Source organism: Candoia aspera, chromosome 2 (genome assembly GCF_035149785.1).
Source record: "Candoia aspera isolate rCanAsp1 chromosome 2, rCanAsp1.hap2, whole genome shotgun sequence".
In the NCBI taxonomy this organism is placed as follows: domain Eukaryota; kingdom Metazoa; phylum Chordata; class Lepidosauria; order Squamata; family Boidae; genus Candoia; species Candoia aspera.
Window position 1 is genome coordinate 146,028,263 of NC_086154.1, and position 27,895 is coordinate 146,056,157.

A 27,895-nucleotide genomic window follows, 5' to 3' on the forward strand; every position below is an offset into this window, starting at 1 on the left:
ACTTTTTGAATTCAGATCTGAAGGCACAGCATATCCCCAATTATATGCCCAATCTAAAAAATTTCCCCTTCAAATCTGACCACCAAGAGGAAGATTAAAGATCCCTAAAGGAAAGTTGCCACTTGCACAAACAGCCATGCCATCTAAGTGAGAAAATAGTTATTCTGGCTACTTATATCCAGCAACGAGCTAATTATGTATAAAGACTAATTGAACAACATGAAGATTGGGTTTTTCAGCTCTGTGCTTTGCATAGTGTGACAAAGAGGATTACCATGATGAGTATGCATGTATGTAGCATAATTCTGATTTTGAAAAATAAAAAGTAAATGAGGGAGAATGGTTTGATTCTTAGATGTTTCAGGGGGAACTCAAACCAGATTTACATATCGTGCTACACTGCAGTTTATGGTTGAATAAACCACAATTGGTTGAGTTCATGCTAAACTAATTTAGCATGCAAAAGCCACAAAATTAAACCATACCATGGCTTAGCAAATAGGTGAACCAAGTCATAGGCCATGTTTTACCAATCTTAGATAAACACAATTACTTTTTGATCCACTGCTTTTATGTTTAAGAAGCAAACTGTTCATTTTTACAGAAGGGAACAAAGAAGACAAGTTAGAATATGAAATGTAGAAAAAATGGAGCTGTAAATGGTTGATGAATCTGGCTTTCTGCAAGTTAGTAGTTAAAATAGAATGCGGGGAGAGGAAGGTTCATCTTGTACATAGAACAAAATGGAAAGTGGGAAGTTGTAAAGCTATGCAAAGATAGCAGGATGAAGAGGAAGAACAAAGAAACAGCAAATTAGTATGATTTAAAAAAAAAATTACACAGGGTCTCCGTCTACAGTAAAACAAACAAAAAGAGTATTTCTGGGTATTTTATTAGTTTCTTTTTCACTTCCAGGCAGTAGCACACACAGTAGGTTAATACATCTGTGCATGGCTACCTCCTTTGCCCTGATTTAACAGCTTAAACTGCTACTTTCCAGGTTCCCAACAGAAGCTACACAGAAGGGCAATGGGAACCCATTGTCTATAAAGGTCTTTGCTGCAAATCCTGCTTCAAAGGCAGGGATCATCTCATGCCAGTGGGAGCCAAAGCTTTTTTTTCAAGGTGGGGAAGGGCAGGGAGAGAAAAAAAGGAAGACCCATCACTACATTCCTTTCCCCAAGACCCTACTGTCAGGCTTCCACCTTAGAACTGCAATAATGTAAAAAATAATAAAAAAGGACTATTCACAGCAAGGCTATAGTACTGACACAGAGATTAGGGTCAAGAGAAACTAGATTCTACTGGAGTGATGGGGAGACTGGGCTAATACCAGACAGTTTTAATGAAAAAAAAGCTTAAGAAAAATAATTTAGAGATTCTGCTTCAGTTGGCACTGAATCATGAAGGCCTCATCAGCAATCAAGAAATCACCTGCAGAAAAAAAGAAATGAATATCAAGGTAAGAAACACAGTTCAGGATTTTGGGTTCACATGTTGCATAAGCCATAGTTTTAACTATGGTTTGTTGAATAAACCATCATTGGCTGGATACATGAATCAAAAGCAGACAAGCTACATTATGGCTTGCCATAATATGTGAGCTCAGTCTGTATCTTTTCACTTAGCTGAGCCAGGGATTACAGCTGACATTCTCTATACCCTATTTCGTAAGTCCATTTTCAGTGCCATAAGCAGTTGGCATTAATCAGTTATTGGGGCCCAGATTTGCGGCAATGGCTGATCAGATCAGGGATAATACACATTATCCCCAAAATAGACATTGCATACTATATATTCCAGACTCCTCCCAGTAGCACAAGGAATTGTAGGACAAATATACGCATACACCCCTCACCTCTGTTTCAAGGAGGTATGCCAACATGCCCTAGACCTTCTTTGCCCAGATTCCTTAAGAACTTGGAGGCGCACAATCAATCTTTCCCAATCAAAAGCCAGGATTAATACCAGGCAAACGAACTCACCAGCTCAACGATCAGTGGTTGTGCGCAAATCTGTGGTCAGTGGATCATGCTGGATTGTCTGATGCAGCATGAGGGCAAGCAGCCCAGCCCGGTTAGTCATAGCCATCCGTACATTTCGCTCCTGCTCAAACAGCTCATCCAGCTTGTACCACTGCCAATGAATAAGGGGTAAAGACATCCTAGATTACCATCACCATTTTTACATCAAACCCAAGACAACCATTTCCCCAACTGCTCTCTATGTAGAACAGGGGCCCCCAACCCCCAGGCCGCAGACGGATACCGGTCTGTGGCCTGTCAGGAACTGGGCTGCACAGCAGGAGGTGAGCGGTGGGTGAGCAAGCGAATTTACAGCCCCTCCCCATCGCTCGCATTACTGCCTGAGCTCCGCCTCCTGTCAGAGAAAGCAAGCCCATTGGCTGCTATCTCCAAATGGTGTGGAGAAAAAAGAATAAAAGGTCGGGAAAAAGAGGAAGCGCCTGAATCATCCCAAAACCATCCCCACCCCCCTGGTCCATGGAAAAATTGTCTTCCATAAAACCGGTCCTTGGTGCCAAAAAGGTTGGGAACCACTGATATAGAAGGTTCCCTGTTCACTCCTCAACATCTCCAGGTTGATCTGGAAGTAACTCTAGCCTGAAAAGCTGGAGAGCTGCCGCCAGTCCATATTGAAAATTCTGGACTAGAGAGACTAGCAGTTTGATTAAACAAAAGGTAAGTCTTTGTGTTCCTAAAAATTCCTGAACGTTGAGTACTATTTCTGTTAGATAACTATATATAGAATTGTAACTGGTTATAATGTCGCATATACTGGGTTTTTTTGGTTGTTGTTGCACTTTTTCCAATTTTTTGTAAAGCACTTTCTATGTGTTTTCCTCTTTATGACAATGCATATATCTTCATCTGTATTATCATTGTGGTTCTTTGAGGGGGGGTTGTTATTAATTAAAAATAATAATAAAAAGTTCCTGAATGTACCACGCGCACTCGCTCCAAGTCCACCTCAGCCCGGCGCAATTTCTCCCAGCAGTAATGTCGATTGCATTTCCGTTTGGGCACCCGGCAGAATTCCCCAGTGAGCTCAAACACATCTTTTACCATGGGGCAGCCACACACCTCATCTGCTGAAACCTATGAGGAAGTCACAGGAAAAAACAAGAGTTGTTTGTACTCTGACCAAGTATAATCCACCCAAAGACATTTCAAATGCAGCAAAGAAAAGTGCAATTCTAACAGTATGGATGATTCAGATTTGATTATTTACGTAACTTATCCTGGACAGTAAAATCTTCCTAATCTGGGGAAATATTACTCCGCCATGCCCCCTGTTAAGGGTTCAACAGACACTGCCAGAATCTGTATAAGATACAGTTGTATAGGTACAAGTGTGGGTGTGGGTGTATGTGTATATATATACTGTATGTGTGTGTGTGTGTGTAAACACACACAAACTTCTATAAAGTATAAAATACTTAAATCCTAAGTATTAAAACTTATTTTTATCCTGAAATGAAATTCAATTAAATGCTTTATATGATGCTCCACACTTTTTCTGCACTGTTACCAGAATCACTGAACTCACTTTACACCATTTTCTACTGAAGTCTGACCAATGGCTAACGCCCACAAACATCTACACCGGCCCTTCAAAGGAATGCAACTCTATTCTTACTTTTGGGTCACGGGAATGCTCTGGGCACAGGACTTGCAAGCGTTTGCAGTATGTCTTGCTTTGTGGGTTGTAGACATCACAGAAAAGACGAGTAGCTCTGGGAGGAAAAAAACACCCATGCATCATTTTAAACACCTCTAACACACCCCACTTACTTTTTTTTCCTAAGCTTAAAAGCCTGCAAAGATGTAACCTTTCCTCATGGAGGAGTTGCTTCAGCCCCTTGTTCATTTCAGTGGTTGGAAGCATTTCAAATGTAATTGCACTAGAGATTTCTGTAAATACATCACAAAATTAAGAAATGTGTTGCCTACTTCTTTCCTAATGATCCCAAACGAGATTTGCCCCTTAAAAAATAGCTACAAGTTGTGTAGATTTTTTTCACTGATGTATCCAACACCCCCCCAAGATGCATCTCCTAGTCTTTTGAGGATTTACTTTACAGAAACCATATTCAGCAAACTTATGTTTGCTTGATAATTTTATCTTTAAAAATATTTTCCACTAGAACCTGCACGCACATTCAATTATCCCCCTTGGTTCCTTGTTTAAACATGTGGTGTTCACTATCCACTTTCTAATCCCACATAAAGAATGACCTTTTGGGCATCTTATGAATTTTGTTAGAACAGTAATTTCAACTCTAGGAGTCATAGTTTAGTACCTCAGATCCCTCTCCTGAAATATCATAGAATAAGTTGGAAAAGCCCTTGGAAGTCTTCTAGCCCAACCACTTGCTCAGGGCTGGAATTCTCAGACAAACCCAGATAATGGGCTGTCCAAATTTTGTTGGAAAACCTCCAGTGATGAAGAACCCATGACTCCAGCAGGTAGGTTGTTCCACTGCTTACTAGCTCTCATGGTCAGAAAATTATTATTTAATTTAAGTTTAGACTTCTCTCTATACGGTTTCCACTCAGTTCTTGTCCTATCCTTGGGCACTACCCTCTTCTCTGTGACTATTTTTCAAGTATAGAAAGGCTGCTATCATAACTCCTGTTAGCCTTCTCTTGTTTAGGCTAAACATACCCGGTCCTTTTAATTCTTCTTTATCATCTGTGGTCTACCAGGACATCCAGACTTTTCTACAAGTACTACTGCTGAGTCAGGTACCTATCTTGTACCTGTATATTTGTACATATGACTTTTTCTATCTGTGCAGAACCCTATTTTTCTCACCACTGAACTGAGAGCCAGTGTGGTCCAGTGGTTAAGGTGCTGGGCTAGAAACCAGGAGTCTGTGAGTTCTAGTCCCGCCTTAGGCATGAAAGCCAGCTGGGTGGGCCAGTCACTCCCTCTCAGCCCAACTCGGTGCAATGTAGACTAGCCTCCTCGTGGTGCACCCCGGGAAACGTGACTTGTCATGGCTAAATAGTCTACACATCTGGCTGATAGACCTCACAAGGATTTCTCAGCAAGAAAAAGCAGCATGAACACCGAGCTACTATGCCATATGATTTTTTAAAAAACAACAACACTGAACTGTATTTTGTTGAGAAAGTTCAAGCACTCCCTGGATATCTAGCACTCAAATTACCTACCTAGCCCATTTTTATCTCTTACCTATCCATCCATACGTTTTCTCTCCAGATATATTGGCAACCTTGCTTCCTTGCCTTATTGCTACATCACACTTTTTAAATTGAGGCTGAAATCTGCCATTACTAGAATTCATCTGTCTGCACATACAGCTGGGGACACTTCCTTCTACTTTTACGACTTTCGCTAGCTTGATTATTTATTTACTTCACAAGTTTTATAACTCATCCCAATCTACAGTCTCTGAGCAGCATATAATAGAGTAAAACTACAGAATAAGAACAAAAAGAAAGACATGAAACAGAAAATACCTGCCACCTGGTCCATGTCCAGCTCACGTCATAATGTTCTTACTGTACAGGTAGATTTAACCTTTACTGTACAGGCAGTGATATAACCTGATATTATGCCATGTAGGTCAACTCCAGAACTTTGAATTGGGCCCAGACACCTTCTTGTAACTAGCGCAGCAACTTCAGTAGCGGTGTTAATCTACTGTGATGGGATTGTCTCATCAACAGTCTAGCCATCACATTTTGGATCAGGTTCTGGATCATATCCAAAGATTGTCCCAAGAAGAACATGTTACAATACAGTAATCCGAGTGATGATCAAAGTATACATTATTGTTGTCAAAGTATCCTGCTCCAGGTAATATCATAACTGGCACACCAGCCAAAACTGGGCAAAGACACCCACCGCCTCTACCTGCTGTTTTAGCAAGAGGCATGAGTCTAGGAGAACCCCCAGATCCCAGACAACTTCCTTCGAGGGAGTGTCACCCCATCCAGAATAAGTACGAGGGCCGGAGTTCCCGAATGCTGAACAAGCAACTAGGTCTTGCAATAATTCAGCCTAAACTTATTTTTCCTTACACAGACCCTGACAACCTCCAGACTCCAGCTCAAGCTTTCTACAGAATCCCTGGTCTGACCTGGGGTAGCAATGGACAACTGAATGTCATCTGCACACTGATGACACCTCACCCCAAACTGCCAGATGACCTCTCCTAATGGCATCATACAGGTGTTAAATAATGTGACAGACAGCACTGAAGCCTGTAGTACTCCGTATTGTAGTGCTGCCCATCCCCCTTAATTACAGACTGGAATCACCCACTCAAGCAGGAGCAGAACCACTGAAGCTCAGTGCCCCTTACCCCCAGCCTTTGGAGGCAGTCCAGCAAGATTCTGTGGCTGCCCAAAAGGTCTAACAGTACCAAGAGGTCTGCATTTCCCCCATCAAGGTCCAAACAAAAGTCCTCCACCAGGGCAAAGAAAGTGGTTTCCATCCATTCCTTCTGAATCCTCACTAGCAGCAACCTGAGACAATCCATTTCTTCTAGGACCCTCTAGCTGAGTCATCATCTTTTCAATAATCTTTCCTAAAATGGGACATTTGGAAATTGGGCAAAAATCATCAAAAACAGCTGAGTCAAGGGAGGGCTTCTTCAAGAAAGAGTGCACAACTGCATCTTTTAAAATAGATGGCATGACGCTCTCTCTCAAAGAAACATTCATAACTTCCCTGATCCAGCTAATCACACCCCACCTAGCCACCTGAAGGAGCCAGGAAGGACATGGATAAAGCCCGCAGATGGTGAAGCTCATATCCACTTCCTGGAGCTCAAGAAGCTCAAATGAATCCCAGATAACAACACAAGACCCAACTTTGCTCATCACAGTGGATTCATCCAACTGGCATCCAACCCAGAGTAAATACAAGGGAGTAGATTCTCCAAAAACCTCATAAAATCATTTAGGAAGCCTTATAATAGAATTAGAAGAAATCTTAGAGGTCTTCTAGTCTAGTGTTTCTCAACCTTTTTTCACCCACAGCCCCCTTCCGACCTTGTTTTTCTCCTGTGGCTCCCCTGCCAGGTCCTGTTACCAGTGAAAAAGACTGCCACTTACATACTTGGCTTGTAAATAGAATTATATGCTTTTATTTATAATAAAGACAGTATTAGCAGTATAATACATTTGCTTTTCTGTGGCCCCCTGGCCCCATCAGCACATGCCATGGCCCCGTTACATATTTTTCACCTGTGGCCCCATTAAAATATCCTAGGGCTCTCAGGAGGCCATATGGCCCCTGGCTGAGAATTGCTGTTTTAGTCCAACCACCTGCCCAGTGTAGGAATCCTCATATCATCCTGGACAAATGGCCGTCTAAACTTTTCTTGAAAACCTCCAGTGATAAGCCTTTATTTATTTAATTATGGTACTCATTTAAAAGATTTATATGACCACCCATCTTGTCAAACAGAACTCTTGATGGTGCACAACAATAATAAAACCAAATAAAAAAAAATAACAGACAGAAAAAACAAGAATAATAGGTGCCTAACCCATCATATCCAATGCGTCAATCTATATAATCCTGGGGCTCCAACCTTACCCTATCCCAGGGCCTCAGGGCAAAGCCAGCCCTTTATGGCTTTCTGGAAGGCTAAGAGGATGGGGGCCTGCTGGATCCCAGAGTGAGAATGTTCCACAAGGCAGGGGCTGCTATGGAAAAGGCACACTTCCTAGGTCCCGCTAGATGGTAATACTTAAGGAAGGGGACCTGGAGCACGCCTACCCTATTTAGCCTAATGGAGCAGGCAAATACCCTCAGGGAGAGGCCATCCCATGAATAACCTGGCCTGTGCCATGTAGGGGTTTACAGCTAATAACCAGCACCTTGAACTGCACCTGGAAAGAAATCAGGAGCCAGTGCAGCTCACACAGCAGCAGTGTAACATGGGCAAACCAAGGGGTACCCAGCACTGCATGAGCTGTCACATTCTGGACCAGTTCTAACTTCTGGGTGGTCTTCAAGGGCAGCCCCATGTAGAGCACATTGCATTAGTCCAGCTGGGAAGTGACCAAGGCAGGAGAGTCCATGAGCAAGGCCTCCTGATCCAGGAATGGGCACAACTGACACACAAGACATACCTGTGCAAAGACACTACCCCCCAGCCACAGCTGCCACCTCTTCCTTGAGCAGGAGCTGCAAGTCCAGGAGGATCCCCAAATTGCACACCAACTCTGGGGAAGTGCTGCTCCATCATGATAATACCTCACCAGACCCAGGGATGCCAAAATCCCAAAGCCATTCTGTCTTGCTAGGATTAAGTCAGAGCTGGTTCCTCTCCGTCCAGACCCTGCAGGGTTGGGCCAACATTAAAATGGCATCACCTGCCTGGCTAGGGGTGAAGATGTATAACTGGGTATCATCAGCATTGTGATGATACTGCACCCTGTGCCATCCAGTGACCTCATCCAGTGCTTTCATGTAGATGCTAAAGAAAAGTGTTGAGAGACCTGAGCCCTGAGGCACCCGACATTGCAGGGGCTTAGGGCTAGACCTCTCCGCCCACCAACACCAACTGGAACTGGCCACAGAGAAAGGAGAACCACTGCAAAACAGTGCCTTCCATTCCCAATCCCCAAGCTGGTCCAGAAGGATACCATGGTCAGTGGTATCGAAATCTGCTAAGCGAGCCAGGAGGACCAGAAGGTACACCACCTCCATTCCAAGCCCTCTGGGGGTCACCTACAAATGTGTCTTATCCTTCTATCCTTCCCTAAAAGACTCTGGATAATTCTGAACAGGGCTGCTGGGCAGGAATCTGCAGACACAATAGTTACAGAGTAGAACTGATACTTTGCCACTCTTATTGCCACTGTGTAGACTTGAAGATGAACTCCTAGTAGTGCTCAAAACTGGCCACCAAATTGTCAGGAAAATCCCCAGGGACCCTCTGGAAACTATCAGGAGCCCTCATGTGCAGGGGGTGAACCACCAAAAGGGCTCACTGCCCAAGCAAGGGTCCAGGTTGACCGTGAAGCAGGTTGACAAGGAAGTGATCTGACCACAGCAAAGGACAGACATCAGTATCTTCCATCTCCAGATCACATCTCACTTGGTCTCAAGTAAAGACCAAATCTAGCATACACCCACTCATGTATGGACAGGTCTATGGTTATATGCTAGAAAAAAGAAGCTATACTTACTTTATGTTCAGTCAGCCCACTGGTCCACCTAGCTCATAACTGCTGATCATATGGTATCTAATAAAGATTCTCTGGGGTTCTACTGGGTCTTCCCAGGAGTATTATTCAAATCATTTTATGTAGACACATGGAGCCTGGGACTTCATGTATACAAAACAAGCATTCTGTTCTTGAGCTAAGACCCCTTCTACTTTTGAAATAAATCGATACAGTATCTTCTCTCTGAGGAAATGAGACTGCAAAATATTTTCCTAAGTTCTGAAGACAACATTAATTCTCACTGAAGAGGTGTAGTACTTCAGAGACTCTTGACAGAAACTCATACAACCACCAATGGTTCTCCATGTGTCTTACATAAACAAAATCAAAACCAGAGAGAAGCGTAGGCTAGCCTTCTACATAGAAAGATTTTAAAACTGTACTTATTGGATGAAGGAGCATTTGTGGAAACCCTACCTGCATTATGAAATGGTATATCTTTCCACAAGTTTATTCACTCAGTGAGAGTTATATCTTATCACTATCATTACAGAATCCTTAGGAAAGAAGAGTTACCTTCAGGGCCCCATTAATAAAATCCAAATCTACCCATTCCCTTTCAAGCAAAAAGTCTTAGGGTTGAAACCACAGCCATTCTCTCTATCACATGTACCTAAAATAGACATCAAACCCAAAATTATATTACAGGCATGCTTTTTCTTGCATTAATCCCAGCTGAAAACATGGCATCCCAGCACTGGTTTCATTAATACCACTTTGTGAAGGGTTTCTGTAATCAATTTACAAAATTTTAAGCAATCGTATGTCTTCGATTCCTTCTGCTAACACATCTTTTCTCCCTCTATACAGTACATATTGTTTGAATTAATGTACATGCATTCCTGCTGAAATAATGCTTCATACATCTAATAAATACACTTTGAGCCACAAAAGCTTTTGCCATAAAACTCTGCTAGCCTTTAAACATGCAAGGTGACTGTATAGTGTTTTTGTATAACAGCTACACTTCTGGATTTTCTTTAACAACAACAAGAATTATTATTTATACCTCTTCCTCTGCTCCACCCTAGTTTTTTCTCTTTTGCACTTCCCTAAAAAGCTTCTTTAAAATAAAAGAGTAAGGGTGGTCGAAATGCACTTGGTGCTACCTACTTAATGCACTAATCACTGGGATTTACTCCTTTCCTGGATATATGCAGCTCTAAGCACTGTTATAGAAACAGAAACGAACTAACAAATTACAAACAAGTGAAAACACAAGTGAACATGAGCCTAGGGATTTTAGAAAGATTTTCTTCTTAACTTGCTGTTCCCCTAAAAATGATTATTTAAGGGAGAAGGCTCTTATAAACAATCTCACACACAAATATCTACACAGTCCCCATCAATAACAAAAATAAAATTAAAAGAAAAACCGAATGGCAATGCAATAAGGGTACACTGCACTGAGAGGGATGGGAAGAAGGATAGGAAATATAATTAGATGGATATGAAGAAAGGGGAAAATGACCACCCACATTACAAATAGTCATTTGAAGGGACACAATTATCTTTCTATCAGAGAAATACGGTATTTATCTGAAAGGAAGATGATTCTTAATATAAAAATTCCCATGCCCCCCAAAAGATTATTAGAAATAAAAATATAAACACAGGCAAAATGATGTATAATAGCAAAGCCTAGGTATGTGCATATAACTTTCTTTCATATATGTGTGCATACATATAGCTGCCAGAAGGCAATACTCCAAAATAAAGCAGCATTTACTGAATTAATAACTACTGGTTAAAATGAATTGGCTGTAAAATAACAGCCAGTTTGGTGCAGTGGTTAAGGCATCAGGCTAGAAACCAGGAGACCGAGAGTTCTAGTCCCGCCTTAGGCACAAAGCCAGCTGGAAAAGATACCCCAGAAGATATTTATAGGATAAGATTCATAACATTAATTATATCTGAATATAACATATATTCTCACACATGCAAACCACTTTCCCACAGAAATACACAAGCAAAATTTTGCATGTTGCTCTCTCTCCTTCCAAAAGAAACCGCCAAAAAAAAAAACCCAAACCCAAAGAAAAAGCAATATGGAGTTGGGTTAAAGGGAGAAAGAAGCCAAACTAGGAAAGGAGGAAAGGAAAGGAAACTGGAAGTGGATGAAAAAAGAGATAACTGGACAAGGTGGGAAAAGAGAGAGAGAGATGTTACTTAGGGGTTACAAAAAGGATTAAATTTGACTAGGCAAAGCAGAAGGTTTGGGCTAATTCATTCTGATATTCTCAGTAATTGTAAGACAAATTACTGTAGGGAAGGACACACGTTCTTACTTATTAATTTACAAGGAAAGAGAGAGAAGGAAGGAGAGTGGTTGGCATGTTTTTTTTCCCCCCTGTCTGTTCTTCCTGGGGAGGGGATGTCTTAACTTCAGGACCATCTTCTTTTCACGAAAATAAGGGAGGGCTGAAAGAAATGCCTCAGAATAGCAGAAAGAATCTGGGAGAGCAGCCTTTGACAGCAAAGAACCCAGATTTCTTACCCTTCAATACGTGTTGGATACATAGACCCAAAGGACGTCTGGCTCTCATACTACAGAGGGAAGAAACAGTAAGGCAGAGCTGTAAAATCTCAGTAGAACAAAAGCATCATTGTCATCATTACCTGAAGAAACATTAGTCAATATCAGGAATGTTAGTTCCTAACCTGGAAGCTCAGAAGACTTCCTACTCCACTTGAAGTTTTTAGAAGTGTTGCAAGATCTTTTTCAATTTCAAAAATAGAAGCACAAGTAAAGTTAACCAAGGCAACAGCCTTTAGTATCATTTTACAGTAGACTCTCAGTTAACCGGCACCCATGGGGATTGGTAGATGTCGGATAAATGTAGTTTCTGGTTGCTTGAGAGTTACTATTAAATTTTATTTAAAGTATTATTTATTCAATTTTTTTGCCGGTTGCTTGAGAGTGAGTTCCGGTTAACTGAGAGTCTACTGTATTATTTATTCAATTTTTTTTTTGCCGGATGCTTGAGAGTGCCGGTTGCTTGAGTTCTGGATAACTGAGAGTCTACTGTATTTCCAAGAATTCCCTTTAGCTCTATGTAAATTTCCTTAGGGATTCTTTAAAAAGAAAAATGAAAAGCAGTGGCCATTTCAGTTCTGTTCAGAAATGTATCCACCTACCTGGAAAAAAAACAAAGGTAAGCTGGAGGTGACAGGGAATTTCCAAGTGGGAGAGGCTAAGGAGGAGACAGGGAATAACCTCACCTAGTTTGCCATCTCATAAATAGGTATTTTTATTATTAGCCAAGTACACTGTGAGTGTTATCTTATCAACTGACAAGACCTTGGGCCTCTTGTTTTCACTTTGCAAACCCAAACTTGCTCTCAAAATTAAAAAACATGCCTAGCAGCCCAGAAAGAATGGGAACCTCTGAACTAGCTGCTGAGAAAAGTAACTATATCCTCAGTTCCATTTGCCTCTTAAATCACAAACCTGCAGCTTTCAAGATCATGAGAAATATTATGAGCTGGGCAGCAACACCAACACCCATTATTAAAAGCGTATAATGACATTTGACAAGCACCAGAAACATTCACATTGGTTTACCTGTGGTTAATTTAACCATTCTTTATGCAATCAAATTGCACAACACACTGAGCCAGTTTGGTCTAGTGGTTAAGGTGCTGGGCTAGAATCCAGGAGACTGATGAGAGTTCTAGTCCCGCCTTAGGCTGGAAAGCCGGCTGGGTGACCTTGGGCCAGCCGCTCTCTCTCAGTCCAACCCACCTCACAGGGTTGTTGTTGTGGGGAAAAGAGGAGGAGGAAGGAGTGTTAGGTATGTTCACCGCCTTGAGTTGTTTATAAAAATAATAAATGCGGGATAGAAAATAAATAAACCAACCAACCAACCAACCAAAAGCATGGGCTGCACACATGGGTTGCACATCACACTAGATTAAAATATAGTTGGCTACATTGTTGTTTAGTGCGTTGTGAACCCACGACCACTGAGTTATGCTAATAATTCATTTTGTTTTGGACCATATAAATGTCTACCTGAGTACAAGAGGACATGCTTCCAAAGAAACATACAATGGATCAGGTTATAAATGGGGGGCTGGCATAAACCATCATATTTCTCTGATTAGTTAAAAAAAACAAGTAAACAATGAGAGAAAAGCAATGAAAAAGAGGGGAAAACTAACCAAGAATCAACAAAAACAATAATGATTTCTGTTTTCTATCTCACCTTCCTGCTTACAAAGTAGAATGTAAAGGCACATAAACTGTAATTTGCTTCTAGCGTGTTCAAAACACTGTTAAAAGAAATTATGACAGTGTGACGTGTGAATTCAGTCTCTATTCCCTATCAGGTAAATAAATACTATTTGGGGATATGAAGCCCTCTGTGCTTTTAAACAGAAATCCCGAAGTATGGCATGTTGGCTGGGGATGATGGAAACTGTAACCGAACAAAACTGGAAGGCACAAGGATGTGAATGGCTGGTCTAGAAGATGCTTTCAGCTTCTGTGTGATAAAACCCAAGCCTGTTTTGCTTTTGTGTTCCCTGGAACAAATAGAGAGTGCATTCTGGAACATAGCTGCCATGATCCTGCACCTATCCAGGAGGAATGGAGGGAAGAAAGATGCTAAGAAAATTGCAGGTGGTGCGGGCCAGTGGGATGTGCCACCCGAGGAGGAGGAGGGCGGCAGCAGCAGCAGCTAAGGGGAGGGAGGGGAGAGAAAGGGGTAGGAAGATGGGGGGCAGTCAGGCCAATGGAATATGTCACTGGGAACATTGGGGGGAGGCCTTTGGAATACAGGTAATCCTTGCTTCACGACCGCTCATTCAGCAACTGTTCAAAGTTACGACAGCGCTGAATGAAGAGACTTACAACCAGTCCTTGTAGCTGCGGCCATCGCAGCATCCCCATGGTCACACGCTCATGATTCAGACGCTTGGCAACCAGCTTGCAATTACAATGATCGCAGCATCCCAGAGTCACACAATCGCCATTTGTGACCTTCACTGCCAGCTTCCAACAAGCAAAATCAATGAGAAACTGGCAGGTCATAAATGGTGATCATGTGACATTGTGTTTCACAACCATGCAGGATTCACTTAACAGCAGCAACTGGAACTGGTGCAATGGTTGTCGTAAGTCAGTGCGGTCATGTGATGTTGCAGTTTATGATGTCGCTTAGTGACAGAGTTGCCAGTCCCAATTATCACCATTAAGTGAGGACTACCTATATGTCATAAGGGGCACTGGTGATGCTGGTAGCAACTAAGGGGAGGGGGAAGACTGGAGGTGAGCAGGCCTATGGGGTATGCTGCACTGAGCCATCAAGGACAACTCAGGGAGGGGAGGGAAAACACTGGGAAGATTGGTGGATGAGCAAGTGGGACAGTGAGATATACTCCAGTGGGATAGGCCGCACTATCAGTAGTAGCTGAGGGGAGGGAGGGAGGTGATGGGAAGACTAAAGGACAAGTGGGAGATGGGATATATCATTCTAGGAACTGCCATGGCAACAGAAGGATTGATGCACGCTAGCTGTGACCTTCTCTCCCTTCTACCAACCACCTCTTGGCTTCTTCCCCACTCTACCCCCAATCAATTTTATTGTGTTTTGTTTTTATTCTTTGTATGACATCGTTTTATATTATCGTTGTGAGCCACCCAGAGTTTGGTTTTAAGATGGATGGCCATATAAATATCTAAATAAATAAATAAATCCCATCTGCCCTGAACTTCTCCATTTTGTTCTGTGCACAGATCACAGCATCTGTAATATGCACGTTTCACCACCTGAAAATGTTCCATGCAAGGACATTTTGGACATCCCTAAAAGGTTATGTAATCTTTTCTGACATAGTAGTTCCTGAAGCCTTAATTATACAAGTTTGACAAATAAAAAGAATAGCAGCAGTCATTTAACTTCATTTAATGAATATTGTTTGAATAAGTGATAATTGGCTGGCTTCATATATTACATTAAGCTACAGCTAAATACCTGTACTTTTATACTGCAGTACCTTGGCATCTTTCGTTCTCAAATACTCTTATTTAACTGATAATACTCTTCTCTTCCTTTTTCCTGATTGTTTTTCACATCTTTTTAGGTGTTTTTCTCCTCACTCCACTTTGTATTAAAGTTGAGTAAAAGAATGGTTAAGGTAACCATAAACAAGCGTTTTGTGCAAACACAGCTAATGTGAATGTTTCTGATGCTTGTTAAAATGTCATTAACAAGCTGAGTTGCTGTTGCTGCCCAGCTCATATCTTACTCATGGTCCTGAAGGCAGTGGGTTTGTGAGTTAAAAGGCAACCAGAACTGAGCATATGGTTATTTTTTGCAAATCATACTAAGCCACAGTTGCATTTAGAAATCCTACAATAAACCATGGTTTATTTACTGATTCTTCTCCTCTTAATATTTTACATCATGCTAACTCAAAACAAACAAGACAACTTATGGCTTAGTACAGTACAATGCTTAAACCTGGTCAACATGCAATTCAATAGCACACTTAAGCAGCACTGGGAAAAGCAACATACCTTGGCATAACATCTTTCCATGTGGCGAAGGGCAACTTTGGGGTTGATGGGATGACCACAGGAGACACAGAATATCTGCAAATCTGTGTCATCACTGTCTCCTTCACTGGTCTAAGAAACAAGCAGATGTCAAAATGAGGAACTAGATTTTAAAGAAAACAGCACCTCATTTCATACTACCATATACAGAACTTTTAATCCAACCAGACAAGCAAAGGCAAACAGGATTTACCAAGAACCTGGCAACAACCCATGTACAGAGAATTATGTGTTTTCAATCATACTTAAGCCAGGTATTTTTTACTGTAACGTGATTAACATTCTCCCTCCTGAGATTAGGATGTCCCTGACCCTGCTGGCCTTTTGGAAGGCCTTGAAGACCTGGCTATTTGCCTCCGCCTTGGACCCCAAGTGCATGAAGGTCCCCGTTTCTTGGCTGTGCTAACACCAATGGATTATAATATCTCTTGGCTGCTATTTGTATTTAAATTCTTTTTTTCTGTGTTTAACTATTTAATTGTTTTTATGATTATTCGCCGTCCAGAGTCACTGGTTTGAGATGGGCAGCTATACAAATTGAATGGATAAATAAATAAATCAGAGTGACATGGAATACACTCAGAAAGCTAAGCCTTAAAGAGGAGCCATTGGTGTAGCAGTGAATGTGCTGGCCTAGAAACCAGGAGAAGTGAGTTCTAGGCCTCCCTCAGACATGAGAGTGGCTGGGTGACCTTGGGCCGGTCCCTCTCTTTCAGCCCAACCCTCCTCACAGGGTGATGGTTGTGGGAAAAAGAGGAGACAGGAGAATTAGATATGTTCACTGCCTTGAGTTATATCTTTAAAAAAGGTGGGATAAAAATCTAATAATAATATCACACTATACTAATTAAATAAGTCACACTATCATGAAGCACTGTCTGCAGATCCAGCCACTGTCTCAACCAAGCTTGCAGAGACAGGTTATTAAGCCTCTTATGGGTGGGTGTGTATGTGTACATGCACCTTCAAGTCGGTGTTGACTCCTGGAGACTGCCTGGACTAGTCCCTATACAGGTAGTCCTTGGGTTATGACCCTAATTGGGACCAGAATTTCCGTCACTAAGGTATCATGTGACCGGGCTGCTTAGCAACGGCAGTCCCAGCAGTCCATATTGCGGTCATTAGGCCAGGACTGCATGGTCATTAGGCAAGGACCTCACGCTTCTCCTGCCCTGTGCAAACTACCTCTGCTTCAACTCCTGCCACTCTCCTATCTCCCCCTCATCTCTGCCCTTTTGGGCAATCTGCACTTTGACACCTACTTCTGCTGCCTCACCCCCTGGCCCCAGCAGACCTTCGCCGTCTCCTTCCTCCTGCTGCTGGCCCAGGATCCAGGCACTGGGCAAGGGCACAGCCCTGGGATGCACTCAGCAAGCCCAGCAAGGCGGCGGAGCCTCATCTGCTGAACAGATCTTGCCGGGCCCAGCTAGGGAGGAGGCAGCTGGATGGAGCTGGCGGAGGAGACAGGGTGGCACTGCAGGAGGACCAGCCCCATCTTCTGCCCCTGGCACAAAGAGCGATAGCCCGCAGACTGTGGAGAGCACAGCAGGATGGGACAGCGCGTTCCATCACCAGGCGAGGCAGTGGCGGCTCCCCAGGCAAACGTGGCAGATATGTGGGGGGCACTGTTCAGGGCTGCCAAGCAGAACCAGAGGGATGAGGGCTTCTCAGAGGCGCAGAGCACACTATGCAGCTCGCGTTAGAAGTGCTCCCAGAGATCTGGCCTGCAGTCTTCAGAAAGGGGTGGAGGCGAGCCGACAGAGCCCACCCACAGGCCTTCTGCTTGCTCTCGGCCCAGCCTTCCTCCTGCAAAGGGCCAGCAGCTTCTGTTGGCCACAGACCATTCGCCCGGAGCATTTCCAACACGAGCTGTGGAGCACATGCTGTGCCTCCAGGAAGCCCTTGTCCTTCCACTTTCTCAGTTCCACCACCACCACAAAGAGCGCCTCCCACATAGCCGCCACCTTCACTCGGGGAGCCGCAGCCACCTCTCCTGCCTCGCCCAGCAACGGAGCATGCTGCACCTCGCCATCCCACCCCACTGCACTCTCCATGTTCTGCAGGCTGTTGCCCCTTGCGCTGGAACTGGAAGATGGGGCTCCTCTGCCTGCACTGCCACCCTGCCCCCTCTGCCAGCTCCCTCCTGCTGCCTCCTTTGGCAAACAAGGCTCCACCACCCTGCTGTGCTTAACACACACATGCGTCCGAGGGCTGCACCCTTGCCCAGCCCCTGGATCCCAGGCCAGCAGCCTGAGGAGGAAAACAGCAAAAGTCAGCTGGGGATGGCAGTGGTGGGGGACAGAGTGCAGGGTGGCCAAAAGGGCAGAGGTGGGGGGAGATAGGCGGGTGGGGGGAGTTCAAGTACACCCTGTGGTCGTAAATACAGGTGGGCTGCCAAGCACCCAAATTTTGATCATGTGACCACTGGGGTACTGCAACAGCCAGAACTTCAAGGACAGGTCGTAACTACCATTCATTCAGCACCGTCATAACTTCGAACAGTCACTGAATGAATGGTCGTAACCCAAGGTCTATCTAACTTTCAGAAGTGCTTTGCCTTTGCCTTCTTCCTAGGCCTGAGAGAGAGGGACTGGCCCAGGGTCACCCAGCCAGCTTTGTGCCAAAGTGGGACTAGTGCCTTAACCACTACACTACACTCGACTGGCTCTTTATGGGCATTATATAGGCTAGTAAACTGATTCAGCTTGATGGATCATAAGCTGTAGATGCCTAATACAGTTTCTGTCCAATCAGACTTCCCAAAAGGCGATGGTAATCCTGCTCCAAATCAGACTTGAAAAAAGAAAACTGTCCAAGTTTTTCAAATCAAAGCATCTGCCACCACACCACCACTGTCCTCTTTTTCACCAGGTCCTGCCCACTGTTTTTAGCCCCCGCAACCAGGAAGCCAAAAAGTTCAGGCTGCTTCACCCGCTGAAGCAATATCACACAGCACATAATGGGTTCAGGCTCACAGAAAATTCCACTCACAATTCACACCAGAAAGTACCACATACATGGCAGGAGGAGGTAGGCAATTCAACACACTCCACTTGCTGGGATATACTTTGTTAATATAATTTGGGGAACTCCAAGTGTTTGCTTAAGGAAATAAAGGGACAGATGATCTGCTACATGCTAGAGAACATCCTAAGAAGAATTTCCAGTATAACCTAGTATTCTAACCAAGAAGTATTGCTATTGTCTCCTACATTGGTATTATAATGTTAAAAAAGAAATGGTCAGTAGCATCACCATCACACTTTAACTTCAACCTAGGATTATAGTGGCTCAGTCTGAATCGACCGATGATGCTAATGTAAGCAAACTCAGGGCAAACACAAGGGACTGGCAGAATAGGTAGCAGCTAAAGCAACTGATTTCTCATTAATTAATTCTTCAAGACAAGAGGATGGATATCCTTTCACGTTTCCTCCATGGCTTAAATCAAGAGTTAATAGTGCTTTCATGAAGCCATTACGACAATGAAGAAAGCTCAGGAATGACAGCTTAATTATTGGGACATTATAGAGATGGCCTCAATTTAATCTAGGAATGCACATTTGCTACTGGTGTTCAGAAATATTTGTGAATGTCTATCTGGCTGCACAGGTTAGAAACAGATGTATATCATCAAGATGCCAAAGGGCTCTAGCCTCATCTATCCAAGTTCCCCTATCTGTTCTAAGAAGGTGTTGATGTTCCCAATCATCCAAAGACGACCCAGCAATTCTGTCTCCTTCTCCATGTTTTCTAGGTACCTCTTCATCTTCCTTGATTGCCTGCTGCTTGGCCCGGACAATAAGAGCTTCCAGTTCATGGAATTTGCGCTCCATTTCTTGCAGCTTAAGCCGGGCCTGCTGCTGTTCCCGCCTTATCCGCTCCAGCAGTTTCTTGCCATGCTCTTCTGCCACACATGGACTTTGCTGCCACTGCTGTATGCGTTGCGGGAGGATCTCATAGATGCGGCTGAGGAAGGAGGGAGAAGCCAGTTGGTGCCAATCACAGGGCAATACAAAAGGGTGGGCATCCAATGCAACATAACATTATCCTACCCAATTCATATGCCTCAAGGCTATCATAAGCTTGGAAGGGACCATTTAAGCCATGATAGAACAGCAAATGGCTCAGATGCTTTAAAACAAAAAAGGAAGCCATGAACGTATTTTCTATGAATAGAAGGTAAAAGTGGTTTAAAAGCTCTGTATGCACTATCCAAAGAGCCCCCCGCTGCCCTGGTCTACAGCAGAGACAATCCATGGGAACAAGAAGAAAATTTACAGACCAAAGACCAGTGGTGCCCATGTGCTCTTCTACCATTATGGGTTTTTATTATGGATTGTGACACTCATCCTCAAAATGGCCCTTTTTAGTTTCATCATAATTGTACCTTCCATACAGCTGAAGTGAACTTGAAAAAAAAAAACCCAAATATGCCCATATTTCACTGACAGTATTTGTCTCACACTTTCATCTCACCGCAACTCCAAGGGCAATGCTCCCCTCCCCTCCCCTAATCCATGCTGGAAAATAAACACAGAGGAGAAATGGAACCAAGGAGACATACTTGGCCGCCAGCTTCATTCCACATTCATCAGAGCAGTACTTGGAGTTAGCCCGGGCAGCCTGGATACAGCCGGGGCCAAGACATTGGTGTAATGAAGAAGGATCTTTGGCATCCACCCGTTCAGCATGTTTTGACCTATCACGGTGTTTCTGCTTCTGCTTGTGACGCTTATATTTCTCCTCCTTCTGCAGACCAAGAACCACAAAGAGGGCTCACTTTTACAGAGACCTTCAAAAGGAAATCAATACCACTTGCAGCCCCATTCCTTCCCCCAGTGAGAAGACCCACAAAGTGAAGGCCGTATTTTTCAACATCAAGACCCATATTCATCAGGCACCCTCTTCTTTTTTATGTTTTTGTTTTGTTTTGTGCATCCAGCAGATGGCTGGTTGAAACTGGAAACTAAAGCTAGGCTCAGTGTTTCTCAACCTCAGCAACTTTAAGATGTATGGACTTCAGCTCCCAGAATTCCCCAGGTGGCATGGGTTCCAACTGCTGTGAATTCTGCAAACTGAAGTCCACACATCTTGATGAGGCTGAGAAACACTGGCTAGACTGGATGGATCTTGATCTGATCTAAACAAGGAATACTATTTGAGACCCAGTGTACACAGCAGTTTAAGTCCTGGACTATGATTAGGGAAGCTAGGTTCTCCATGCATTTCATGCTAAAAAAAGCCACAAGCTACCTATTCACTGCAGCCTCTCCCTTATGACTGAGGCCAATTCTTGTATTTTTATCTACAATTAAAGACAAGATGGAAAATGTTTCTATGTGTTATTCTGCTTTTCCTTCAGAATGCAGATGGCACCTCTCCCTACCTTTTTAAGTCTGAAGTGGTTTAGGCTGAGAGATGGTGACTCACACAGTCACCCAAGGATTTTCCCTTAGGTGAGGATCTGGTCCTGGGTCTCCCCACACCAAATCCAACATTCTTGTCATGGAAACAATGTAGTAGCTAGTTCACACACAGTATCATGCCAGCTGGCTTGTTTAAATTAGAAATTATGCAATTAACTATTGTTGGCTGAGTTCACAAAATATGCTAAGCCAAAACCAAACCATCTATATTATTCTCTAATATAATGTCTACACCAGACCACTCTCTAGGTCAGGGGTTGACAACCTACAGCCTGCAAGCCAAATTTGGCCTGTCCGTCACCCAAAATCATCCAGCCCATAGTCCCAAAAGGAAATATACCCATCCAGGTCATGGTGGTGCTAAAAAAGAATTTAAGTTTGTAATTGTCTCAGCCTGATGCAGAACCACACTATTTTAATAAATCGTAATGATCTGGATGGTGTTACAAGCCCATATATGAATATGCATATATGTTTATAGCATACCTTTGGTTACTGATATCTCTTCTTCCTCCCACCATAAGCATTTATTTCCCCAATCAAGAGGCACCTCGAGACTTTGTGTAGCATATCCTTGTTTTCCCCTTTGGCTGCACCTCCCTTTCTTTCCCCAAAGAAAAAAACACATCTGTATGGTTCACCCCAAAGAGTCCTCCCAAGTGCCAGTGTATTTGCTCAAGACTGGCCTGCCATCCACTCAGAGACATGGCCTTGGGCCCCTATATAGAAGAAGCTTGCCAACCCCCAGTATACAGTAGGTCACATTTTGCACCAAGCTTTGCATGCTGAATACAGGGTTCAGGCTAAACCATGATTTTCAGACTAAATGGACGAATTCACATACTGCACTAAACCAAACAAAGCACATTTTGGCTTAACATGAAGTATGAACCCAGCTGCAAGCTTTTATCATCTGATCAAGACAGTATGTATATTGGCCTAAAAGACCCATTTGTACCGTATGTATTTTTAGGATATTTTCTTTCTGTGCTAAAGTCTCAAAATGACTTTATACTAAAGTCACACAACTATGCCTTTCATATAACATTTTGTATCGTCATTATGGTGCAATAAATCTCAGAATGCACATATATCAAGATGGGAAGGGCTGAAACATATCCTTGCATGCCGTAGATGCATCTCCAGCTGCTCCAGTTAAAAAGATCAAGTAGCAGATGATAAGAAAGACCCACCTCTGCCCCAAAGACCCCACAGAGCTGTTACCAAAGAATGAAGACAAAAGTAACCTCAGTGGACCTATCATCCAGCTTAGTATATCCAATTGGTTGCTTAGCGTATCCAGTTGGTTGTGTCTCTGTAGCACAGATCTGTCGGTCTACAATTACATCTCTCTAGAGCAGTATTTCTCAACCTCGGCAACTTTAAGATGTGTGGACCAACTCACAGTATGCTGGCTGGGGAATTCTGGGAGTTGAAGTCCACATGTCTTAAAGTTGCTGAGGTTGAGAAACACTGCTCTAGAGGACAGCTCAACATCAAGATCCCTATTTATTAGGCATCCTTTTTACTGTTGTTCTGTTTTGCACATCCAGCAGATGGCTGGTTGCAATTGGAAACCAAGGCTAAACAAGGAAGAGTGGTTGAGAGCCAGTGTGATATAGCAGTTAAGGTGCCAGAGTAGAGCTGAGGCGGCCCAGGATTAAGTCCATCTGAAACATGGAAATTCACTGGATGACTTTGGGCCGGTCACTTACTCTCGGCTCAGCTACAACCTACAGGATTATTGTTGTGGGGGAAAATGGGAGGAGGGAGAACTATGCTTGCTGAATTGAGCTCCTGAATGAAAGGCAGGATATACATCTAACATATAAATAAGTAAACTAGGAAGTACTTCTAATGGAAGAAGATTTGGACTTGGATATTTTAAATCAAGGAGGAAGGAAATGAAAAGTAGGTCCCTCACAAACCATAAAGAAAGCCAAATTTGATGGACTTGTAAGCACACTGTGGAAAGTATTACAGTTTTAGAATGTGACCTTCCCATTAAAAATTCCACCTTCCATCTTGGCAATTTGCCATGTTGGGTTCATACCTTCTTCTCCGATTTCTTCTCCCTGCGCTTGACATGCTTCACTTTCACTGCACGTTTCCGCAACACGGGGTCAAGGAAGGGCACGTCATCTGTGTCACTGAGCCATGGCTAAAAGAAGGAATAAGAAAAGAAAGTGAAGCTTATCATTTCCAGAACAAGATTTTTGAGAACAGTCAAAGAGCAGAGAGGAAAGTCAGCTTTGCTTCCATTTCTTCTTCCAGAAAAGACATCCTGTAATTCTATTACTCTGGCCAGCAACTCATTGTGTAAGAGAACCACTTTGAGAAAAGAGTTAAAAGACACCAGGGTAATCCACTTTGGGATTATTTAAAAAAACAATGAAAATGCAAAATAGAATTGTATTTAATACAGGAAACTGCATGCTCCAGCTCCATTAATGGTCCTGTTGTCACAGATGCTGACAATCCAAGATTTTTTTTTCTCCTAAGATTGGCATTTGGGAAGGGAAGCAGATCTGGCCCAGGAGCCAAAACTGCTGTTCTTTAAACTATTAATTAAGCATACAACACAATCTCAAATTGGGTAGCAATTCAGCAACCTTCTCTGTTGGAAGCAACCAAAAAAACTCCGTAAGTTTTGCTCCAAGCCATAAGACTGCAACATCTGTACTGGGCTCACTTCGTGAGTCACTCTATTCACACAAGTTGTTTCCAGCTTCCTAGGGTCTTTCTAATATATTTGGATTATAACTCCTAAATCCCCAGCTATGGCCAATAGACATGGAAATTATACACCTCTGCTAGCTAGGTGCTTCATAGTTATACAGGTAGTCCTCGCTTAATGACCCTAATCAGGATCAGCAACTCTACGACTAAGCAAAGTGGTTGCTAGTTGGGAAATCATATGACCATGACTGTGCTTTCTGGCTGAAAAGAGACAAGACTACTCAGTTTCAAACCTTGGCTTTTGTTTGCCTCCTAACTATTCCCTCGCCCTTTGGAATACTCAAGTGCCTGCTTAATGTCTTGTACACATTGAAAGTAATGTGATCACTCTGCAGCCCAGGGATGGGAGCCATGGACACACTGTGCAAACAGCTTACTCTCTTGAAATCCCTTTGTCTCCAATCTCCCCACTCTGCCAGGTGGGGGAGAAAAAAAGCAAGCAATTTCTATAAGCAATCTCTCCTTTGACTGACCCTTTTCCGTTGCCAGCGTAATCGCAATCAAATCAGGCAAAGGAGAGACTGCCTACAAAATTGCTTGCTTTTTTTCCTCCCCCCCACAGAGCAGAGAGATTGCAGAGAAAGAGATTTCAAGAGAGTAAGCTGTTTGCGTAGCTCACCGGCAGCTCCCAGCCCCAGACTGCCAGCACAATCACATTGCTCTCAATGTGTAGAACAGCAAACAGCTCTCTTGAAATCCCTCTCCAATCTCTCTGCTTTGCAGTAGGGAGGGTCAGGCAAAGGAGAGATTGCCTACAGAAATCACTTGCTTTTTTTCTCCCCACCCCCCCCTCGCACAGCAGAGAGATTGGAGAGAAAGAGGTTTCAGGAGAGTACTGCAAGCCCCAGGCTGCTGGCACAATAGCATTGCTTTTGATGTGCAGAAGTGCAAACCACTTACTTTCTTGTAATCCCTTTTTCTCCAATCTCTCTGCTTGGCAAGGGGGTGGGGAGAAAAACCCATAGGTCTGGCACAGGACAACATATACTGACTGAAATGGCAATCACATGACTGAGGGATGCTGCAAAGGTCATAAATAGGCCATTGTTATTTTTTCAGCACCACTGTAACTTTGAATGGTCACTGAACAAATGGTTGGTAAGTTTGGACTACACATATTGGAGTTACATCTATGGAGGACCTAAGTAACAAAAGGTATGTAATTATGTCCCAAGATACAGAGTACTGTCTCACTGAAAGAACCAGCACCAAGTAAGCAAAAGTAAAGTTGGCTGTTTGTAGTCATCAAAAAATGGGCCTTTAGTGCCTATCTTGCCACAGATCTCCGTCCAAAGGTTGTTACATAGGTAGTCCTTGCTTAACTACAGAAACTGGGACCAGGAACTCTATAGCTAAGCAACATAGTTGTAAAGTGCAACATCATGTGACCATGCCAACTTAGAACAGCAGTTATGGCAGTTCCATTTATAGTCATTAGGCAAATCCTGCAATGTTGCTAGGCGCAACATCACATGATCACCATTTGCAACCTCCTGCCAGCTTCCCCATTGACTTTGCCTGGTGGAAGCCAGCAGGGAAGATTGCGGATGGTGATTACTTGTCTACAGGATGCTGAAACTGCAAGCTGGTTACCAAGTGCCTAAATTGCAATCACATGACTGCTGGAATGCTGCAACAGCCCAACTTCGAGGCTGTAAATTCAGCATCGTCATAATTCTGAACGGTCACTGAACAAGTGGTTGTAACTTGAGGACTACCTGTACTTCTCACTGCAGTCTCAGGTAAACATGCCATAGTAATCTTTCCTGAAAAATTGGAAAAGCCAAACTATACTAATGAAATAATTTAGAAACCAAATTTAAAAAACATATTTTTCCAGATATATGCCATGTTTGTCAATTTGCAAGGCCTTCTCTGACAAAGCAGTAAGAACATCTCTGACCATTTACAAACATTCTTAGTTATGGACTAGGGGAAGAACCGTCAGCAGAATAATGGTCAAAAGTGCAGCTTTTATGAGAGACATGAAAAGTCCATAAGAAAACCTATGGGCAGTTAGCAAAGGGTAGTAGGCAAGCAAAAAGCCTAGAGTTGGGAATCTGTGTAGAGAGAGAGACAGATTAGCCAGCAGAAAAGCAAAGAGCTGAGAGGAAGCAGGATAGAAGAATTCAGAGGGAGAAGATAAAGGAATAAGGGGAAATCAAGGCAAAAAAGATTGCTTGAGAATAAACTGAAGATACAAGGCTCAAGAAATAGCTGAAAGTGTATAAGCAGGGAGCTTTAAATGCTGAGGAACTGGGTCATGTCCCATATGAAAAATTGAGCCAAATATTTAGCTAGAGTTCCCAAGCGCCTTTGATACAAATCCTTCCACAGCACCAAATTACATTGGGAGGGGACCCAGGACACGCACTATCCTAGAACAGTGCTTTTCTACCCAAGCAAGCATTACCCTGCCAACATGACCTAGGAATCCCAAGGCAATGGGTCTACCATAGGTCTCACCAGATTCTGATCATCGAAGGCCCCTGAACAAAGCTCCTGATACAAATCGGGGTCTATGTGCAGATCATCATCCGACAGAGGCTCAGGTGTGGCAGCCGATTCTAGCTGTTCCTTTAGCATCTGCAGATCATCCTCCCGCCCCCGTAACATCTATTGAGCGATTGGGGAAATGGGGAGAGAGCGGGAAAAAGCAGTGAGAGAGGAAAAGGGGGGAAGAAAAGAGAAAGAGAGAGGAAAGCATTAAAGAAGCCAACTGCCTGGCTTCATAAGCACCAGGCACCAAGACAGTGTAAACACACCCTTCTGTTCCTGTGCACAGCAGTGGTAAACAGAGAAAATGGGGCTTGCTGAATGCCAAGCGGCAAAGCATGAGCGGCAAAAAAGAATCCCCAAACCCACTTCTTTTTTAAAAAACAAAAAATCAAGAGGAGAGGAGAAAAGGCTTAGAGCTCAAAGAAGCGGGGCCAAATCGCCCAGCAAAACCTGCCACTTAATACATAATACATGCAATCTGGGTCCTTGAGCACCCAGCCTTCCAAATATTAACCCACTAAGTAGTAGGCCAGATCTATACCAGCAGCAGAATGAGGTGGAAATAAGATGAAAGGATGGACTGTATCACTTAGAAGAGAAAGGCACAGAATTACAATTGTTGCCATACTTGGGGTTGGAAGAAGAGGACAGCAAACCCCAATTAAAAGGTTGTAAAACCCTGAATAGGGCACAGAAAAAACTTTCTCCCTGCTGTGTTAGTTTTACCTTAAACGGGAGATGCACGTGGGTGCACATGCTACATATGTAAAAGAGATTAGTTTCACCCACAAGCTGAAATAATTCAGTCCACCACTTCTGGACTATCACCACCTCATTATACTGGGTATATAGGCCAAGCTTCATTCTGCTTCCCTATCTAGGGAAAAAAAAATTCCCAGGAGTCCCAACTTAGCACTCACCTATTTTCTTAATCCTGAGTTTTAAAATTAAAAAAAAAAAGAAAAAAAAACTGGAGGGAAAAAGGAAACTTACCGAAGCTGGAAAATATTTATAGGACTCCTAGGAAGAAAAGAATGGGAAAAAAAAAATCACGTGTGAGCTACACACAACCAACAGCTTCAATTCGAGGTGGCTGCATCTTGGGAGTGAGCAGCCAAGAAAATGCCCCCTAGAGAAAACATGCAACGATCTCAGGACAGGGAATGCCCACCACGACACTCACCCGAGCCCGAACCTGGCACTGCCTCAGGCGGCATTTCTGGCGGATCTTGTTAGGCCCCCCAAACTTCTTCATGTCCCGGCAGAAATCACACTGCCCACAGTCCTCCGTACGCCGGCAGGCCTCACATTCTCCACACATGCGGGCTGAGCGCTTGATCTGCTGCGGATAAGAAAATGAACAGAAGCAAGAAGGGCTTCGAACCTGAGGAATCCATCCGCCCTATCCCTGGCTTGGTCCCAAAGCCTGT

At 43.4% G+C, this 27,895-nt stretch overlaps 1 protein-coding gene and 1 long non-coding RNA gene across 6 annotated transcripts in view; both read right to left on the minus strand.

The window, feature by feature from the left end:
• Positions 1-876: 876 nt before the first annotated feature.
• The window catches only part of CXXC1 (CXXC finger protein 1), a 35,699-nt gene continuing 8,680 nt past the window's right edge, over positions 877-27,895 (minus strand). Inside the window, exons 6-17 of one of the 5 annotated variants that reach the window (XM_063294024.1) lie at positions 27,649-27,804; positions 27,459-27,485; positions 26,433-26,582; positions 23,281-23,388; positions 20,366-20,550; positions 19,560-19,767; positions 15,760-15,870; positions 11,734-11,783; positions 3,658-3,754; positions 2,964-3,116; positions 1,986-2,136; positions 877-1,434 (exon numbers count right to left, since the gene is read on the minus strand). In XM_063294024.1, coding sequence (XP_063150094.1) covers positions 1,990-2,136; positions 2,964-3,116; positions 3,658-3,754; positions 11,734-11,783; positions 15,760-15,870; positions 19,560-19,767; positions 20,366-20,550; positions 23,281-23,388; positions 26,433-26,582; positions 27,459-27,485; positions 27,649-27,804 — 1,392 coding nt within the window. In that variant the 3' untranslated portion in view covers positions 877-1,434; positions 1,986-1,989. Of the gene's footprint in view, positions 1,435-1,985; positions 2,137-2,963; positions 3,117-3,657; positions 3,755-11,733; positions 11,784-15,759; positions 15,871-19,559; positions 19,768-20,365; positions 20,551-23,280; positions 23,389-26,432; positions 26,583-27,458; positions 27,486-27,648; positions 27,808-27,895 lie in introns of all 5 variants that reach the window. The other 4 variants (XM_063294023.1, XM_063294025.1, XM_063294026.1 and 1 more) reach the window with 4 other exon arrangements.
• Positions 4,006-5,565, minus strand: LOC134490762 (uncharacterized). The gene is made up of 2 exons (XR_010067244.1): positions 5,128-5,565; positions 4,006-4,831 (listed from the first exon to the last, which is right to left on the minus strand). It is a non-coding gene; the product is annotated as an uncharacterized LOC134490762 (long non-coding RNA).